The following is a 21,518-nucleotide window of genomic DNA, read 5'->3' as shown; positions in this document are numbered from 1 at the left end:
ATAGCCCTGTGCTCTCCTTCCATGTTGTAGGAAATAAATCTTTCTTCAGCCTGATGTTTTGGCCTTGCTTATTTTAGTCCTTGTGAACCCTTTTTGTATCCGTTGACAGTGGGAGTTGTGGTTTCACCAACCGCTATTATTCTGTTATTTTCACTTTAAAAGGGTTATCAGTTTTGCAGAGACTACCAGCAATAAATTATACTTCTTTTATATGTTCATTGATAACCTGACTTAATTGCCATCATGAAGAGGCTAACTGCTCCCTTGAGTCTGTTCAGTGGATTGTAGGAGTTTACAAAGCCATTTTTCCTCATATCTTCACTCTATCATTAATTCCTTATTCTAAAATAGCATTTTATATATTTTTGGTATATTATTTTGAGACAATGTCTAGCTATTCAGCCAGGTTGTCTTAGCGTTTTCATTATCCTGATAGTCTTTCTTGAGCTATAATTTCAAGCTTGCACCATCATATTTAGCCTAATAGGTAATATCTATTGTAGTCATTTTGGAATAGACAGACAAGATAGAAGGGAAAAGAATAACCATGACCTACCTGCTCACACAAATCCCTTGTAATAGGTTCCGTACTTCCAACATGTTTTGTATATCATGTTCATTTTTTTGTATTTGAGATAATATATATTGCCCCATACTGAATTCTGAAGTTGTTTAGTTAATTATTAGGTAATTAGTATATTTTGTTTAAATCCAGAACCCAGTACTTTGGCATATATTATCCTTTATAAAATACTTAAAATGTCCTCCATTGTTTCTGAAATAGAAAAAAAATATAATTCAACTGATATAGGAGAAACTTGAAGTAGTAAAAATTGATGCTATAAAGGATTTTCTAGTGAGCTTGCTTAGGAAGTACTAAATGGCACAAAGGAGAATTTGGCTAAATGAGTGCTGCCTTGCAGTAAAACTGGAAGATAACTAGTGTATTAACGTGACTTGTTGGAAACTGAGAAAGAAGATTCTGTGCCACTATTGAAGATCCTGGTTGCTGGGAAAGTTTCATTCACCAAAATTGACTTCCAATTAGGCTCCATTCTTATAACAAAAGGGAACAACCCTGAGTTAGAACTAGCTATTAAAAGGGACATGCTTCTCAGGATGCAGTGCAGGGTTATAACTACTTGGTCTGCCATTAAGCCCCTCTGCTCTCATCAGGAAAAGAACAATTCTGGCAGATAGGCAAGGTGAACCTGGCTAACATTTATTGAAAACAAACAGATAAACAAAAAACCAAGAAAACCCAATTTTGACCAGATCCTCTGAGCATTAGCCAGAGCTGGACAAGTGCCATAAAATTTTTTCTTCATTAATCTCTTGATTATGAAGTATGCAGAATGATTTCCCATGGGGAAGACATTATTTCTATACTCTTCAACAAATATTGTTAATAAATCCTTATTCACATTTGAGATAAAAATTCTCATGTTGAGTTCTACAAGTTGACATGTTTCTGGGAGTTGCTGGGTTACAGCAGCCTGATTCTGGCAGCCCTACGATAGGCATGGCCATCCATCTATCATCAATAAGTCAATTAGAGAGACAGGTAACAGTGAAGATTTCAGTGTGGTCACATTGGAAAGAGGAACAAATAAAGAATCCCCATTTGGAGGTCCTGGCATCTGGTTTGGGATTCAGTAGAGGGCAAGACTTTTGTATGACTAAGCAGTCCTGGTCAAGATGTGATCCTACTCATCATTGACACATCCCTGTGAGGTCTGCAAGGTCAGCCATATGAACTGTCAGCAGCATGCAAAATCTCAAGCTCCCTCTCTGGCTAGCACCTGGACTCAGTCTTGTCTCAGGGTGAGACTCGGGGTAAATGCCTATTTCTTAGGGTCCATTGTCTCAATAGTCTGATAACCTAAGGCAGAGGCACAGGTGTTTCTTTTCAGAATATCTTGGCTCTTGCTGATATGATTCAAGATACTTTTTGCAAAATTCCCTGAGAACATTCATCAAGAGTCTGTATTACTGTACCCTAAGATTATTGCTGCCCTTTTAAATGTTACTAAATTGAGACTTGGTTATATATTACGTCAAAGGTTTACATTTTCATATTTTTAATACCTAAACATATGTTTTCACATGCTTTTTTGTGAAAAAATATAAGATATCATACTGTTAACTTAAATGAGTATTTTGTGATCAGTGTTAGAGCATTTGCTTAGCACTGCAAGGCTTTGGGTTCAATCCCCAGCTCAGCAAAAAGTAATGACAAAAAGGGAAAATATTCTCATAAGGAAATGTTTAAAAGGTGGTAGAAAACAATTCTCAGAAAACCTGGGGCTGTTCCCAATACAATCTCAGACTCCATTCCCTGCCCTAGATAAACTACCATCTTGCCTCCTTGTTATCTTTGTGCGTATAAGTTGAATAGGTACTTTACATTTGAGTGACAGCTTGGCATGCTGTAATCCCAGAATTTAGGAGGTAGAGGCAGGAGGATCCTGAATTCAAGGTAACCTCGGTTATGTAGCTAGTTGGAGGTCAGCACGGACCACTTGAGACCCTGTGTCACAAAAAAATCCTGAACTTGGGTCACTTGTTTAGTTTTTACATTGTGATACTTTGGCTTGGACACATTTGAACAACCCCCTCCCCCCTTAAGATTACAGACAAGCACAGAGCACATATATTTTCCTTCTGGGAAACAGCAAGTTCCATTCCTGACTAAGTAATCTGATATTTCCTTGTGTAAGTGTCCAGGTAGGAATGAAGATATCTTAAGGAGATACTAAACATTTGTTCCCTTTGGCTAACCGTTGAACAGTGGACCTCAAGGAATTGGGACTCTCCCCAGGAATTTCATTCTGGGGGATCTAAACTACTGAAGCTCTGTGCCAGCCAGAGGATGAACAGAGCTTGAACAAAGAGTTCCCATAGTTCTGATGACTTGCCAGACTACCTTGTAAGAGCCTAAACTATGATGGCTGGGACCACAGTGGGACCAGGACAGCTTAGGCATACTTTTTGCTTTCCTTTTAAACCTAAATGCCACTTCTGTGCACTGGAAGTTGGGCTTGGGGGTAGATCACTGGAGTTCTGTGCTCCTCTGTACCCTGTGGCTGCAGTAACCAAATCTTTCCACTTCTTACTCATACTTTGTTTAATTGGCTTATTGAGGACAGGTGGTCTGTCAGGGCCTGTGCTACTTTACTTATGACTTTAGAAGTAAAGGTTTCCCCATGCACCTTAAATCAGAAAAGGGTGCTGAAACAAAATAGCATATCCTACATTGCTATTAGGAACTTCAGACTGGAAAAAGCATGATGAGCTTACTATTTGAAAAGTTAGCCTATTTTAAAAAAAAAACCTCACCAGAAATGGCTTCAAATATCTATGGAGTTTAATAGTTTTCAGTGCTGTTACGTCTGTGTACTTTCATACTGTTTAGGTAGGACACAGTATGGCACAAAAAAAAAAAAAAAAAAAAAAAAAAAAAAAAAAAAAAAAAAAAAAAACAACCCATAAGAGTGAAAAGTTTTCTTCAGATACTCTCTTAATTTGAATGCCTGTCAGTGTTATTGCCCTCCGCTTAGAGGTTACTTTTGGATGGCTGATACCCTTCAGGATGGTAGAGTTTACTTATTCTTGTAATATCCAAATTCTCAAATTATTTTTCTGCTTGTCTAGGATAGTGAGTAGAAAGAAAGGCTTAGAGGTCCTGTAGACCAATGGATTTTAAAATCTAAATCTAAGTGAAAGAAACTTGTGGTGTGGCAGGGGAATGTGGTGTAGGGAGGGAGCAAATAGAAGCAGGGCTGTTTTTTCTTTTCTTTCTTTTTTTTTTTTACCACCTCCTTGGTCCAAGCCCGGCCTTGGACCCCAGGAAAAGTAAAGAACTGTGTGTGTGTGTGTGTGTGTGTGTGTGTCTGTCTGTCTGTCTGTCTGTCTGTCTGTCTGTCTGTGTTTTTTATGGTAAACCTCACTCATTAAAAAGGTGGCGTACAGTTCCATTCAAAAATGGAACCTGTTTTTGTTATGAAATATGATTTTTCCGGTTATGTTGGGATAGAGCTAAAAGAATTCAGAAGGTTTTTACGATATTTTTGTCACTGCCTCTGGGAGCTCAGATTCAGGGAGGGGGCCTATCCATTATAGGACCTGTAGGCACGCGCTTCCCTGCTGTTCCCTGCTGCTCAGGTGTGACCGCCGGTGAGGAAAGCCCCAAAGGAAGAGAGGTTCCAGTGGAGGTTTGCTTGGTGTCGTGGACACTGGTGTGGGTAGTTAGATTCAGATAAGTGAGGGCCAAAAGGATAGTGAGTGCGTCAGAAGTGGGTTCGAGGCTGGGGTGAGTGGGAGGAGCGAGTTCTTGTACGCGTCTTGAGCGTGAGACGCAGGGGGCTGTCGGGAACAGGTTCTGGACATCTCCAACCGCGTCTCTTAGGCAACAGGCAACTACAGCATTGGAAGGAAAGTGCAGAAGACTCGAGCCACACTGGCAACAGCCTCCCCAGCATATGCGTGCAGACTCTGAACCAGCCAATCCTTCCCTAAGAAGAGTTCATCATTCCAATGTGGTAGGGACTTCCTGTTGCTGTTGCCATGGTTCCGCGGGCGGGACTTAAAAGAGGCTTCCTTTGTTTGAATGGTTCTCCAGTCCCCTTGCTCAGGTTTGAGTGCGTTGTGTGCTGTTCATCCCACCTGTCTTTCCCAGCCTTCATCTTATGGGCTGTGGGTAGAAAAGCAGCGGAAAAGATGGATGATCCTCCGAAGATGGACGATCCTCCGATGTGGGTGCCTGTCTGTTTTTTTTAAAGTCTTAGATGGCAGTATTGTGCCATACAGCCCCTTCTCTTCTGCCCTATGTGTTTGAAAAAATACTGTGAGTCTTTTTAAACTAAAGAGGCGTTTTTTCCCTTTCCTTCTTCCCTTCTCTTCTACCCCTTCTCCTCCCCTCCCCGTCCTTTTCCCCAGTAGGATTTCTGCCTTTCTGGAACTGGCAATTGAGTTAATAAATTCTAGAGTTTACCTTGTTGATATTCACAGCCTTAGAACAAATCCTTTATTTTTCAAGTTGGATTTACTGTTGTGGGGCAGCCTGGACACTATAGCTACTTGTATCTTAGCTTCTCTGAAAAGCCTTATTATTCTACCCCCTGCGTTCCCTGGGGTTTGTCGGCTTTTATCAATGTGTTCTTTCAGTATAGACTTTGTTTCACTTCCGTCTGGATATTTTTTGTAAAGTGTTAATGAAAACAGTTTTTTCCTACAGTCCCATCACCCAGTGGTCACCATTAATTGCATTTTTATGGTAATTGCCTCGGAGTTTTTTTAATCCATACGGGTCTTTTAAACATACTGGGATGCATATTTATACCTTTGCTTTAGCATCTTAAAAACTTATTTAGAAAATAAGGCAAAATTCCATTGACGTGTAATTGCTGAGTCACATTGTCACCTGAACATTTTCTTCAGTGTGACAAAATTATTTAATAACTGATGTGAAAAATACAAACAACCCATAGCCCCTATCTCAATATCAAATATTATAAAAGTATTGTTGCTAAGGACAAGATCTGTACTAGTTTGTTTCTTTTTACTCACCATTGATTTTTGAGCACATAGAGTGGCTAGCAGTGTGTTCTGAATAGATATGTTGTGTATATGAATTAGTGTTTGATTTCAGCAGGGCAATTTTGTTTACAAATACAGTGTGACATTTCATTATATCCTGTAGTGCTTAAACAGTTTCCTACATGCCTTTTCTTTCCATTTAATATGTAATAAGTATCTTACTGGAATTTCAAACCACCTTTGTTTCCAGGGTTACATTCCTTCCCAGAGTGTCTTTTGTTCTTGTATTTAGCACAAAAAATGTGTTCTACAAAAGGGTGTATAATGTAGAATGTGATTCCACATCTGTGTGCCACAGTTGCCACAGATATGAAGGGCGATGCTTTTAATTTGTGCTTCAGGGTGTTGATAGCCTGTATAAATGGTGCAACAGGTTCTTAGTTTGAGTCCTAGTCACTACTAGATGTCACCTTATTGATATCTTTACTATTTGCCTTGACATGTATAGTAGGGAGATATTTTTAAACCAGCATTTTATTTATTTATTATTTATTTAGTTGAGCCTGGGTATGATAAAAATCTCCTTAAATGTAACCTCTTGAGGTTCTCATTCCTACCTTCCAGTAGGAAAAGCACTATGTAATTTTGAGTGAACTGTGTCAAAAAGAAAAATCTTAATACATTCTTCAAAGATACTTCTATAAATTACAAAGAATATTTTCATACATTGTTATATTTCTAGAGGCAGAGTTATTGACTTCACAAGTCTAAACTTTTTATATTAAATTAAATTTGCTTTTGACAATATTATACATGTACAAACTTTATATTTTATGAATATATTTTGCATGAAAGTTAATTCCCATTCTATGTAAACTTTGTTTTCTTGTGTACTTGCCATCATGTATAAATTTGGAAAATTGATTTAATGTTGCAGATGTAGAAATTAACCCCACAGTGACACATATATTATAAATGTTCTCGTTTTAAATTATGGTTGTGGTTTCCAGATATATAATTCTTATTCTTATTCTTACTACTTACTTATTCTTACTACCCTACCCCCACACTTCTCTGCTAGGGGTGGAACTTAGAGCTTGAGGCACTCAGGTATATTCACTACCACTGAAGTACTGCTGCCTCCCTCCTGGCATTGAAGTTTCCGGTCCACCATTTTATTCTTCGTGTAGAGCTGACAGTCCCATCTAGTCCTCCTTCCTCTGCCACTCAGTTTTAGCTTCTTCCTTTTATTTTTCCACTATTCCAAGGAAGTCTACATCAAAATGCTTTGAAAACCTCAAGTAAAAATTCTAAGTGACTACACATTTGAATACTCTCCTAACTACTTGTTAAACTCGTTACCCTCTAGGACACCAATATATGCCTGGTCCCCATATCTCTTGTGGTAATTCAGCAGAATTACATACTTTTTATACTCTCACTAGAAAGACTGGGTCCCACAGATTCTGATTCATCAAAGCTGCCCATACATACATAAATTTAACCTTCATCAGTGAGGGCAGAGCTGGTAGTTGTGGAAGCAGTTATTGTCATCTTCCTTCAGGAGCTGAGGGGGCGGGTAAGCAGTGACAATGTTGTCAAAGGAAGAGATGACTACAAGGTGTGGCTGGGAGTGGTGGCTCCATTAACCATAACTTCTACCATTTCCACCTTAAAAGGAATGTCAGCATTGAGAGAAGACCCGCAGGAACTCTACTTGCTTTCTCTTTCATCTTGCAGTTTTACTTCATTGTCCCCACGGAGAAGGCTGACTGCTTCTTTGATCCTGTCCAGTAGGTGTGGGAGTTTACAAAACCTGCTGAAGAAATGTTTCTCACATATTCACTATTAATTTAATCATTAATTCCATGTGATGAAATGGCAGTGTCTTTTGTTTCTTTTGTTGGTTATTTTTGAAATAGGGTATGCTTGTGTGGTTCAGTCTGTTTCTAGTTTTCTGCTTCAGCCTCCCATGTTCTGGGATCAGAGAAGTGTGTCACCACCCTGAGTTTCTAATTCATTTCTGTTGTAGTCACTTTGGAATATATGGACGAGAATAAATGAAAAAGTATAATCTTTTCTTAATGTGTTTTGCATATTGCATTTATTTTTCCATAATTGTGGTAATATACTGTTCAATGTTAGAATATGAAGTAGTTTTTCCTATTAGGTAATTAGTATATTTTCTTTGTTTTTACTTTTTGGAGATAGGGTTTTTCTGTGTAGCCTGGAACTCACCTTTGTAAACCAGGCTGGCTTTGAACTCACAGATCTGCCTACCTATGCCTCCTGAGGGATGAGATTAAAATGCCTATGCCACCTCAGCCTACTATCTATATTTTCTTAAAATTCAAATTTCATGTCTACCATATCTATCTCTTATAATATGATTAACAGTTCCTTCATTGTTCTGACAAAGAAAAAATAAGTGCTATGACAAACATTGTTAGGACACCATTGCCCTCATTTTAAACAATGTATCTTCTGTGACTTTCTGCCAAGTGGACAGATACTGCAAAACTTCTTGGACCAAAAATATTGTGTACTGAGATTACTGTTAACCTTCAAAATGATACTCTGTTGAGATTTGAATTTGTTGTCTTCATTTAAAAAATGTCTTTTAAGTTATTTATAACAGTGCCTTTTCATACATTTAAGCCCTGTACATTATTATATACTCTGGGAAAATGAATTTTTCAGATTTCATGTGTGATATTAATTTTAAAAGGAATACATTGTGGCTGGAAGTGGCTTTGTACTTGCACAGTACAATTAAATCTGTGGGCTGAGTACGTACAAAGGGGCGGGGGTGGTAGTAGTGGACAGCGACCATCAGTGAGTAAATGAACAGTAAAACAACCCAAACATTTCTCAAGGACTGTCTGTCAGCCATGTACTCCAGATAGTTCTGTGTGCAAATTTATAATCTGAGAAAGATCAAAGGTCATGGTTGCATACCTGACTCTCTGCCCTATGGAAACTGCCACCATGTTTCAACTCTGTTGTTGGCCCATCTCAGGGTTCTCCTTGATATCTCTTAGTTAAAAAACAGGTCAATATGAACCCGCCCTGCCCCCACCCCCGACTCCCTTTTCATGTCACAGTTCCTTGAGTTGGATATTTCTGAACAATGTTACCACACTAAGATTGCAGGGCATAGAACACATAGCTCTTCTTGGGACCTGCTGGTTATACTATAAGCTTGTGGGCTTTGATTGTTAAAAGCATATATATTCAGTCTTAGCAAAATCAGAGCACCAGCTCTGGAAGCACTCAGTTAGGGAGAGCAAAATTTTCCTTACATCTTCAAAATGGCAGACAAAGAATTCTGCTACAACATTCTATAATCTATGGTGCCAAATGATTGAATTTAGGAAAAACCATCGTGTGCTCTTTGGAAAACATAAGCTACACACACTCACAGGAAAGAATAGGACCCGACTCTGTAGGGATTTGGTTTTCAGTGACAAATGCAGATATGATGTAGGGAGTCTAAGAAGGAAGCAAAGATACGCTACCTTGGAAAAAGATGAATTTTTTTCTTATCTCTTGTTTAAGTTTATGCCTGGTTAGCAGCTTATCAGTATCATAGACCTTAGCATAGCAGTTACTTCTGGGTATACATAGAGGCACTCCTAAGAATGGTTAAGTTTACTCATTTTCTTTCTTTTGTCCATTGTCTTTTCTGTTTGGGACACTGGGAGGAAAGCTTAGAGAGATTGTTGATACCAGTAGATTTCAAACAGCTTAAGTGTAAGAAACTTTCTTGGGGAAGGAGTGTCTGGTTGATGAGATACTGTAGAGGAAAGGGGTTCTTCCCTTCCACTTTCCTATCTAGTTGGTGCTACCCTCTGGTTCTTAAAGCTAGAGAAACAGCCAGAGAACAAAAGGAGTTTTGTTTGCTGAGTTATTTGTTTTTTTTTTGTTTTGTTTTGTTTTGTTTTGTTTTTTCAAGAAAATAGGAGAGGCTGATGGAGCTTGGACTAGAAAGGCCCACGCTTCCCAGGGCCCCGTTTGCTCACAGTACTGTTTGAGTCCCTCTTAAGTAAACGTGTGCTTGTTTTTTCCACATTTGACTTCTGTGAGGATTGAGTTAAATAAGGAAGTGGGGTGATTGGCGTCTACTAGACAGTAGCATGCTGTGGGCATGACCACCAATAGGAGATTTTGGAGGGGAATAAGTGGGGTCCCCAGGAGGAAAGGCTCCATTGGCTTCCTGTATTGTGTTCTGGGCTATAAGGTGGACGTTTAGGGTTAGAGGGGATGAAGGCTGCAAGGAAAATAGTGCAGCCACGTGAGAGTAAGTATTAAAGGCTGGGCGGAGTTTGAGGAGTATGTCCAGGGACTGGCACACAGCCCACGTGGCCTCCTGGGCAGAAGGTCATACTTATCAGCAGTTCCATTCTGCCTCAGCAGTTGTATCCCTTGGCCAGCAGAGAACTACAGTCCACAGACTTGGAATTTGCCAATACTACGAAGAGCAGCATCTTTCAGATGTGGTAGGGACTCTCTTATGCTGTTGTTGTGGTTCTGTGAGCGATACTAAGGGGAGGCTTTTGTTACTGGTGTAGACCGCTTAGCCTCTTGAGTTCTGGGTATGGTCTGTCTGGTCAGTCATCTCAGTAGGTTGGCCTTTTCATTTTTATGTAATCGACTGGCAGCAGGAATCTCAGAAAAGATGGACTTTTCTCAGATGTCATTGTCCAATCCTTAGGTGGCATTATTTCCTGATGTAGTAGGAGGGTACCCTTTGCGCGTAGAAAGAAATGCCCACTGCAGAGCCTCTTTCTAGTATGGAGGCTTTTTTAGCTTTTTTTTAAGTTGCTGTCTTGGAACTGGAGAGTAAGTTACCAACTTCAGGATCGCCTCCAAACAACTCCCTGCTGCTTGGACAAAGCCCTGTTCTTTCCAAGTTGCCCTTGCTTTAGTGGTCCAGCCTAGGAACTCATTCTTCTTTGCTTCTGACCTTGGAATTTATGCACCTTCTCAAATAGATTTTATTTCACTGCATTCTAGACATTTTCTGGGGGATATTAATGAAAACAATTTTTTAAAAAGATTTATTCATTTACTATATATAAGTACACTGTAGCTGTCTTCAGATACACCAGAAGAGGGCATCAGATCCCATTACAGATGGTTGTGAGCCACCATGTGGTTGCTGGGAATTGAACTCAGGACCTCTGGAAGAGCAGTTGGGTGCTCTTAACTGCTGAGCCATCTCTCCAGCCCCATGAAAACAATTTTTAAAAAAATTAATTTTACTTTTTACTTATTCATTTTACATCCATTCACTGCCTCTCTCCCAGTCACACCCTACCACAATCATTTTCCCCTTCCTTTTCCCCCCTCCCCTTCTCTGAGTATCCCCCCACTCCACCCTGGCACTTCAAGTCTCTGTGAGGCTAGGCGCTTCCTCTCCCACTGAGGCCAGACAGGGCAGCCCAGCTAAAAGAACATATCCCACAGACAGGGAACAGCTTTTGGGGTAGCCTCTACTTCAGTTCTTCAGGACCCACATGGAGACCAAGCTGCACATCTACTACGTAAGAGTGGGAGGTCTAGGTCCAGCCTGCATATGTTCTTTGGTTGGTGGTTTAGACTCTGAGAGCCTCAAGGGTCCAGATTAGTTGACACTGTTGATCTTTCTGTGGAGTTCCTGTCCCCCTCCAGGGCCTGCAATCCTTCCTCCTATTCTTCCATAAGAGTCCCCCAGCTCCATCCACTGTTTGGCTGTGGGTGTCTGTATCTGTGAGTCAGCTGCTGGGTGAAGCCTCTCATCAGATAACTTGCTCTTTCTTGTCTGCAAGCATAACTGAGTATCATTAATAGTGTCAGGGATTGGTGCTTGCCCATGGGATGGGTCTCTAGTTGGAGTAGTCATTGGTTGGCCATTCCCTCAGCCTCTGCTTTATCCTCCATGCTTGCATTTCTTGTAGATAGGATAAATTTTGGGTTGAAAGTTTTATGGGTGTGTTGGTGTCTCTATCACTCCACTGGGGTTCCTGCCTGGCTACAGGAGGTAACTTCTTCAGCTCTGTAGCCTCAATGTAGTGAGTCACATCTAAGGTCACCTCCACTTCCCTGTCTCATCCTGGATATGCCCCCCACCTCCTCACCTTCATCAGTTGCAGATGTCTATTCATTTTCATGGCCATCTAGCCATCTCTCCTGTTCTTTTCCACACCTGATCTTGAACCCCCCATTTTCTTTCTTATCCCCTCCCTCCCAGTTCCCTCTCTCCATCTGCCTCTTATGACTATTTCATTCCCCTTTCTAAGTGAGATTCAAGCTTCCTTATTTGGGCCATCCTTCTGGTTTAGCTTCTTTGGGTCTGTGGAGTATAACACGGTACCTGTATTTGATGGCTAATATTCACTTATAAGTAAGTACATATCATGCATGTCCTTGGGACTAGGTTACCTCATTCAGGATGATATTCTCAAGTTTCATGCATTTGCTTGCAAAATTCATGATGTCTTTGTTTTTAATAGCTGAATAGTATTCCATTGTGTAGATGTACCACATTTTCTTTATCCATTCTTCAATTGAGGGACATCTAGATTGTATCCAGTTTCTGCTTATTATGAATAAAGCTGCTATGAACATAGTTGAACAATTTTTTTTTTTGTGCAATGTTGGAGCAGCTTTTGGGTATATACCTAGGAGTGGTATAGCTGGGTCATGAGGTAGGACTAGTCCCAGTTTTCTGAGAAACCACAAATTGATTTCCAAAGTGGTTATACAAGTTTGCACTTCCACTAGCCAGTATGTGCTACCACTTAAGTACATCCGAGAGAGGACTAATTGCCAAAATTTATAAAGAACTCAAGAAGTTAAACACTAACAACTCAAATACCCCAATGAAAAAAATGGGTTACAGACCTAACCAGAGAATTCTTAACAGAGGAATCTTGAATGGCCGAGAAGCACCTAAAGAAATGGTCGAAGTCAGGGAAATGCAAAGAAAACAGCTCTGAGGTTCCATCTTAACACCCATCAGAATGGCTAAGATCAAAATAAAATAATTTTACCCACAGCTCCATTACTCCACGATCACTATTAATTCTGTTGGGTGATTCTTGCTTTAGAGGTTTTCTCCATGCAGCTGTGTTTAAAGCATACTGACACCTGTATTTGCATATTAAAACAAAACCTGAAATTATTGCTATGAGTCCCTTTAACTGTACAGTTACTGCAAGTTACTGTAATATCCACATACCTAATTAGCCTCTGATAGGTTGGTCCTAGTAATGAGCAACAAGTATGACAGTTCTTTCAGAACTGATTTGGAAAACAAGTAACCCTTGTATTCCAATGTAAATGTTGAACAACAAAGAATTCCTGGGAATCCTTAGTCTCGCCCCAGAGCTGAGATTACAGGCATCTCTGATAACAGTGGAAATTGGGGTTTTGTGCCCATCTGTTAGGACTTCCAGGTTTTTGTGTCCCAAGGAGGAACTGAACAAAGAAATGAAGGTAATAGCAGAAATGGTGCAGTTTATCAGGAAGGCATAGACTTCCAAGGGAGGAAGTGGGCTGGAGCTGGGAGGAAGATCAGAAACATGGAGGATTGGGACTTTTACAGCTCATTTGCATAGTATGGGCTTTTTTGATTACAGTTTAACTCTTTTATTTTTTCCATGTGGACTTTGTTAGTGTATGTAGGGCATATGGTTCTAGTCTTCCTCTCTGCAAACACATTTATTCTGGGACGGGGGGACGGGAGGACAGGGGTGGGGAGCAGAGACTGACTCTGACTTTAATAATCATAGTTCTACCATTCTGCACTTAGAGAGGTCGTCCATTTTTGCATGGTAAAATGTTTTAAATCTGCTTACTTTCTTTGTCTTCTGGCAGCCTGACCTCATTGTTTAGATGGATAGGGCTAGGTGCTCCCTGCTTAATCTACTGAGGAGATCTCAGGACACAGTCACTCTCTGACTTTAATTTTTTTTAACCGTAATTTTTTTTTTTTTAAATGTGGCTGGAGAGATGGGTCATTGGTTAAGAGTACTGGCCGCTTCTCCAGAGGACCCAAGTTTGTTTCTCAGTACCTGCATGACCACGCACAGGCATCTGAGACTAGTTTCTAGATATCTAGTACTGTCTTCTGGCCTCCATTTGAACCAGGAATGCATGTGGTACACAAACTACGTGGTAGAAAAGAACCCATGCACATAAAATACATGTAAAAATTAAAATTGTGTGTGTGTGTGTGTGTGTGTGTGTGTGTATGTGTGTGTGCGCGCGCGCCCCCCCCCAACCCATTATCATAATGCATATGTAATTCAGGTGACAAGTTTTGGGAATTGTTTTTTTTCATAGCCTTGGAGGCAGATACCTTTCTCCATTGAGCCATCTTGCTAACCTGGCATTTAATTTTTATTGTAATATGGAACGTACAGAAAATAATAAGAGAAATAATCATTATTGAAATGCTCATAAACAAATTATTTCACTGTTTTGTATATCACATTTTTTTCACTTTCAAATACTACCAATATACTCTCTCAAAGTATGTTTTCCAATATTGAATTCTGAAGTTTTCATATTAAATAATACATTTTTAGAAATCCTTTGTATTCTAGCATACATATTTTCCATATTGTATTTTAAAGTTCCTCTATTTTTCTTCAACTATAGAAATTAATTATACAACAAATACCATAAATAAACAATTTCTCTAATTTTAGACAATGCGCCCTTTGTGGATTGCTATACATAGAGATGAAAATAATATCTTTAAAATTCTTTGAGAACTGATATCTTTTCATGCCTTTAATATATATGCATGTGGGGGGATTTGTTGTTTTTTACTTTTTAATTTTATATTCAGTTCTGGGAAGTGAACCAAAGATTCATGCATACTACACAAGCACTTGACCACTGAACTATAACCCAAGCCCTCTTTTAGAAATACTTGTATACTTCATGTAGTTGATGTTTACCTTACAGATATCTTCTTTGTATCTGAGAAATATAACATTTATTAATTTATACATTGTATGAAACAATTCTAAAAACTCTCAAAAATGTATACAGAAATATATTCTGAGGAAAGTAAATATCTCAAATTAAGTAATATTAAAATCAACTAAAGGTTCATCTGATCTGAAGAGAGCATGTGTATGTGTTTGTGTGTGTGCCTATTGCATGAGGATTATAGGAAAATCTCAGCAATTTAAAAAGAAAAACAAACAAACAAACAAACAAACAAACAAAACCCAAATGCTGGAGACATGGCTCAACAGTTGAGAGCACTGACTGCTCCTCCAGAGGTCCTGAGTTCAATTACCCGCAACCACATGGTGGCTCACAACCATCTGTAATGGGATCTGCTGCTCTCTGCTGTTGTGTTTGAAGATAGCGACAGTGTACTAACATATAAAATAAATAAATCTTAAGAAAAAACCCCAGATTTCTCAAATGCTCATTAATTGCAATTAGTTTACAACCAAATTAAAAAAGATACTAACCTGGTAAGTTCATGTTCTGCTACTTAAGTAAACCTTAGTGCAGTAGTCTTCAACCCACGGTTTGAGTCCCACCTCGGTATCACATATCATATCCTGCCTATCAGATATTTACATTATGATTTATAATAGTAGAAAATTATAGTTATGAAGTAACAATAGAGTAGTGTTATGGTTGTGGGTCATCACAACATGAGGACCTGTATGAAAGGGTTGCAGCATTAGGAAGGTTGAGGACCACTGCCTTAGAGAATTATTTTACCTAACACTTATTTTCAAGAATGAAATTAGAAAGTGGATAGTCATAAGATGTTTTTTTTCACAGTGAGTACCTTATAGACACAGTATATTGAAAACTTTCAGAACATCTGCAAGTTATGTGTTTTTGGGAGCCTTGTACACAAATTGCTTTGTATCAAGTGCTTCATGTTGATAAATGTTGGTGCCACTCCACTGAATGAGGAATTTCTCCAGGTTTGTGACATTGTTACAAATAATAAATTTATCTTGCACATTTATGTGGTTTTGATCCACTGTGGATTTATTCTCTATTGGTAAACTGATGATTTTGTGTATCTCCTCTAATCAAGATTTCTAACCAGAGTACATTATTTTATATTTCTTTACTGAACTGACATGACCAGACATGCTCCTGGGCATTTAATATTGATGAATTTCCTTTGTTATGTGTTGTCTTCTTTGATTAAAAGTCTTGGGATAATAGAGCCTTCTTCTTCTGTCCTTAAAGTCTCAGTCTCTCTCTCTCTCTCTCTCTCTCTCTCACTTATTTTCACAGGGAACCAGAACAACCGAAGGCTTTCCCATTACATATTCGTTAATAGTTTCTGTTCAGTGGGAATCCTTACATGATTCAGAAACCTTTGAGAACTAAAGGCATGCGTGCCCTAATTTTTTATATTTTCCCCTGTCTCCTTTTCTGTTCCTATCTGGATGATTTCCATTTTGAGTTGTGATAAGAACATTTAGGGATGAATGAACATAAGGGATATCTCCATCTTCACATTCCTGCCTTTCACGTGGTTTTACTCTACAAGGATTTTCTTGTTCACAATGGGATGGAGAGTTTAGCTGAATTTTTCCCACAGTGATTATTATGTTCCAAGTCTCTATGACTTGATGTATTTGATTTTTCCTGGAATTTCTGTAGTTCTCTTTAAAGTTCTGCTCTTCCCGTCTCCACCAGGTTTCTGAAGGTTTCATGCATCACATGTCTGTGGAGCTTTTGTGGGGAAGAATCCTACAAAGCCCACTCCTCCAAGGGGAGATTCACAGCCCTGTCTTCACATGTCACACCCTTCATTTCTGCTTCCAAATTCTGCTCTCTTCACAATCCCTTCTAGGGTTGCTTGTCACAAAGTGACAGATTGGGTCACCTGACAATGTCTTACCAGGCTGCATAAGCTGACCATGAATTCTGTAGCCCAGGCAGGCCTTGACCTTGAGATGGAGTGTCTTCTACTTGTTCTCCAACTTATTTTTTGAGATAGGCTTTCTCATTGAACCTAGAACTGAACATCTGGCAAAACTGGCTGGCCAGTGAATTCCAGGAATCTGTCTCCCCAAATACCCCTCTCTGGCACTGCAGCATTGGGGTTACAAGATATGCCTACAAACCCGGGTTTTCATGCTTGCTGGGGCAAGCAGCTTACCAAATAAACCATTTCAGCAGTCCCTGCTTCTGGTTATTCAAGGAACGATTAGTGAATACCATAATAAGAGTTGGTGTTGGTGCTCTTGTAGGGCTATTATAAGCAGAGGAGTGAGAACACAGACTTTATTATTGGGGCATTTGAAAATTAGTGAGGAGGGAAAAAAGGAACAGCACAGATGTTTTTGTGGGGAGTTCATAGCTACAGGTCTGGCATATGGTAAGAAAACTGGCCAGTGGAGTGAGTGGAATCCTATAGGATGTTGAAGTTATGGATATGATGTGGAACCATTAGGGAGTTAGAAGGCCAGAAGAACTAGTGGTGATGAGAGAGGAGAAGAAAAGAAAGAGATAGCACTGAACGGCATCTTTCTTGCTGCTGGAGCATGACCTCAGGCAGGAAGAGTTAGCAGGAGAAAATGAGAATGTCCCTGGAGAGAAGATCCACTAGTGGCCTTCTCCATGTTGTGGGCACCAAGATAGGCAGTTAAAGGGTTGCAAAGAAGACAGTGCAAGTACCAGGGTGGGAGGAGTATGTCCAGGGGATTGGCACACTTTTCAATTCTGGCACTACAGGAATAATTGGGCAGTACGTTTCATATATTGGTGCTCCAGATCCTTAGTCACAATAGCTTAGGCCACAATAGCTTTAGAAGGAATACTTAGGCAGACCCCAGGGTGTAGACTGAAAGTGATCTCTCTGGGTTCCTACAGTCCTACAACCTACAAATCTTAGGTAGTCTTCCTCGCCTGTCTTTCCGCTTCCATTCAGGTTTCATGTAGTACATGTACTTTCTGTTGTTGTCATGGTTAGGAAGGTGGGACTAAGAAAGGCTTCCACACTGAAGGCCTCGCTGGTACCAGTTCATCTGTTATTTTTTCTTTCATTCTACTTGGCTTACTTACTCGGAATTTTCCACAGAAAAGTAGCTGGAAAATTGGATTTTCCATCAGGATTGGAGACACATGCCAGCTTCTCTGCCGTTCACCCTACCTTTCACTTTGGAAAAGGTCATGCAGAACCTTTTGCTGGAAAAGCCCTTTCTTCTGGTATCAGTGGTATGCAGGTTCTGGTGTATGTATTTGGTGGTGGTGGGTGCTACCTTCTGGAAGTTTCTTGGTAAAAAGTCATCATTTAGAGGCACAACCCTTTGGAGTTTCAGATGTTCAGTTCTCCCATGGGGATGCCTAGATACCTTAGCAAGTTGGCATTTCTACTTCTCTGAAAGATCTTTTTGGTTTCTTGGACTCAGTGATGTCCTGGGGTTTATAGGCCTTTCTTAACATATTCATCCTTTGTAGTGACTATTCATTCCCATTCTAGAAAACTTGGGAGCCGTATACTGTACACTATAGAAAGCTTATTATCCATAGTCTTATTGCTGAGAGATTAAGCTTTCATAATGCATTGTAAGAATTCCTGTAGACACTTTTATTCATGAGGTATGTTTAACATACTGCTTTAGAGCTCAGTTTTACATTTTTGAAAAATGACTTTTTTACACTGTACATATTTTTGTTTAAAAACTAAAATGTAAGGTGTTGAAAGCTTCAGTAAATCAGGAGATCAAAGTACAGTAACTTATGATCCAAAACCAGCCATCATCATCACACGGTCTTGTGAGAGCAGGAGCTGAGATCTATGCTTAATCTTAACCCAATACCCAAAGGAACATCTTTATTGTGGTTTGTGCTCAGTGAGTGTTGTGAACTAAAATGTTAGCATTTTCAGTCTTTTTTCGTTATGTGTATGTATATCAGTGTTCTCATAGGATTGTGTTGTTAACAGTTTTTCTATATAATTTTCTATTTAATATTTTACCAAATTTACTATTTTGTCTTGAACATCAATGAACATCAAGCTTCAGTCTGGTTAGTTCACTTAAGGGAAAAACATGTAGCTGGCTGGTAATAAACAGAGCCCAGATCTTTCCAGGTTGAAAGTGCCTTCCTTCATTATATGAGGTTTAAGTAAATGCTGTATAGCATAGAATTTATTTGGTTAGTATCGTAGACCTGTTATTGTTGCTTCATGTGTTATTTGATTGGCTCTTAATATATTTACTATCTTTCTACACAGACGCTGTTCTGAATCCTAGTCAGTTTATAGCAACTAAGATTTTGGAAAGCATCTCAAGGTTAACTGATAACATAGTCAAGATCTGGAGTCAGCTTAAAGTGTTAGTGATTTGGAATATGTGATGAGGTGGGGGGGGGCTCAGAAGAATATAATATATGTGAAGTTAGAAGCTAAAGTATTTAAATACTATTGTAATTAAGAACATAATTATTTGACAGGAAACAGTGTGAAGGGAAGCCAGTCTTTTTTGCAATATTCCATATTTCCCAAAATTAGCCACTAGGTTTTGATGTTGTTTTGGCCTGTGTGAAATACCTAGAAAAAAAATTTGTATTTGCTTCTGAGAAATTTCTTTTTAAATAGCACTCTATATAGATAATATGACATGAACTATATCGTCAACTTTTTTGCCATAAGAAACTATTTGATAATCTATTAATTGTAAACTGATTTTTCCCATAGTGTAGAAAAGGAGACTGAGTCAGTATTCAAGAGAACTTCCCTTCCAGCCACTCTTGTCCTTCTTATTCATTATCTAGTCACTTCCTTTTATTTTAAAAGGTTAGCACTTGACATGGGAAAGGGGATTCAGAAAGGGATGTGCTTAAACTTCCCATGTAGTTCTCAGTTTTCAATTAGACACTGCTTATAGAAACAGGAAAGAGGCAGTGTAGAAGATATTAAAAAAGAGTCTGATAGCGCATTGAGCCTCTTAGAGATGAGCATAAGATCAAAGATCAATGAAAGAATGAACATCAGTAAATTTATAGTCGTAAGGAATAACAAACTCATAAGATAGTTTCTAATTAAGTAGTTAAAAAATATTATTTCTGCAAAACTTTTAAGATCAGGCAAATAGACTGTAGTCTTGAAGGTGAAGCAGGAGAACTATAGCAAGTTCAAGACCAGCCAAGGCACGTAGTGTGATTGATGACAGATTGGACTATAGAGGGAGACAATTGTAAATTAAAAGAAAATAGAAAGATAGGGATTATACTGGCAAACACCACAACAAAATTAGTGATGAATAATGTGGTGGTTACTTTTTTTTCTGAAACAGGGTTTCACTATAAAACAGCCCAGGTGACTTGGAACTCATAATATAGCCTAGGTAACAATGGAAATATAGATAGATCTTTAGGCCTTAGCCTCCCTGGGACTGGTAGCATAGGCATGTATCACTATCTGGTTTCATTAAAACACTGTTTAGACATGGTTTCAAGGAAGTAATCAGCCATAGTGCGATGCTGATGCTGGCAGTCAAGTGACATAATAATTGTTGCTATAGCAGACTACACAGAGGATGTATCTGTTCAGTGTTTCTAGCCACTGGCCAAAGGGACAGAAGCACAAGTAGACTCTAGAAGTTACACATACTTTGAGAGCTGCCATATGGCAGCACGTAAAGTCTATTAAACTGGAGTGGATGAAGACTAAAATAATGGACCTGGTCAGGTAGACTTTTAACATTTGACCCAAAATTCTTCGTTTCTAGTTTGAGGCAGTGGTTGAAATTGAGGTGCTGATTTGGGGAAATTGAAGTTGGGCTTTGAGGTACACATAGACTTCCTGTTTGACATGTTTCCTCCACTGCCTAGTGCCACCTGCTGCAGAATGTGAGTCCATCAGAGCAGTACTGACTGGTACTTTCATAGACAAGACCTCAGATTTGGGTATTGGCACAGGGTTGCAAGGTAAGCATCCAAGGTCAATTACTGAATGACAGATGTCCCTCTCCCTTTGAAAACTGTTTTCAGGAAACGACGACCAGATGACAATGCGGACGACAACCATCATCCCCCTCATTCCAAGAGGACAAGGAAGGACCAGACCGAACAGGATCCTTGTGCTATAGAGGTAGGAACTATGGCCACATAGCTGATGCTTCTGACTCACTGCTCACAAGTGCTGTATTCATTTCCATCCCCACAATGGCAAGAGAACCTTCCCAGATGTCCTCATGAAAGTCTTCTCATGGGCTGCAGTAGCTCTGAGCCAGAGCAGGGCTTTAAGTGTTGTCTCAAGCATGGTGTGACTGTTCAATAGAACACAGAAAGGGTTGACAAGGAGACTTTCCTAAGCACAACCAGGGGGGACTGAGTCACAGAAATTTCTCCACTGCACAAATGGGGCAGAAAATCACACCCCACCTGATATGGTTAGGTCAGAGCACTATGATAGTAGCTAGCTACAATGTCCTTCTTGCTTCTCACTGGAAAAAACTGAAAGCAAACTGGGGGTGTGTGAAGGCATTTTGGAAAGCTTTAGTGATGCTGTGCTGAAGAGCTGGCACTTCAACTCTTGCAGTCTTAACGTGAATAGCTAATATTGGGTAGTTATAACAGAAGGCTTTGAATGGAAGAATAACATAGTGAGGAGGGAGCATTGTAAAGCCTTTCTGGACATGTCTCACCAGGTAATGAGTAAGTATGGCTCACTTTTACCTTTCTTGAGAAAGAGAAAAAAAGTTTATTAACATGCACCATTCCTCCCTCTAGGACATGAACACAGGTAGGTTTTGGATAAAATATATCTAGAATCTGGGTGCTAGGCCTACCTCTGCAATGAATTTGGGCTCTTGAGCAATAGAATGTCCTGTTGCATACAGTCACCAAAGTACAAATACTGGCCTTATTTTCCAAGGTCAGCATCTTTAGACCATTGCATGTAAATGCACTCCCTGGATGAAAGGTATGAGAGATGGTGGTCCACAACAGGAGCCCGGAAGCTTCTGTGTGTATCTGTATTGCTGATA

The 21,518-nt window shown here is 39.5% G+C and overlaps 1 protein-coding gene across 6 annotated transcripts in view; it reads left to right on the top strand.

The window, feature by feature from the left end:
* The window catches only part of Vcf2 (VCP nuclear cofactor family member 2), a 58,659-nt gene that overhangs the window by 10,751 nt on the left and 26,390 nt on the right, over positions 1-21,518 (top strand). The window contains exons 1-2 of one of the 6 annotated variants that reach the window (XM_006256808.5): positions 4,401-4,541; positions 20,521-20,620. In XM_006256808.5, the coding sequence (XP_006256870.1) occupies positions 4,537-4,541; positions 20,521-20,620 (105 nt within the window). In that variant the 5' untranslated portion in view covers positions 4,401-4,536. Of the gene's footprint in view, positions 1-4,400; positions 4,542-4,615; positions 4,847-20,090; positions 20,219-20,518; positions 20,621-21,518 lie in introns of those variants that run through there. The other 5 variants (NM_001402344.1, XM_017602280.3, XM_006256807.5 and 2 more) reach the window with 5 other exon arrangements.

This window comes from Rattus norvegicus, chromosome X (assembly GCF_036323735.1).
Source record: "Rattus norvegicus strain BN/NHsdMcwi chromosome X, GRCr8, whole genome shotgun sequence".
NCBI lineage: Eukaryota > Metazoa > Chordata > Mammalia > Rodentia > Muridae > Rattus > Rattus norvegicus.
This window is presented reverse-complemented; position numbering and strand designations above follow the sequence as displayed.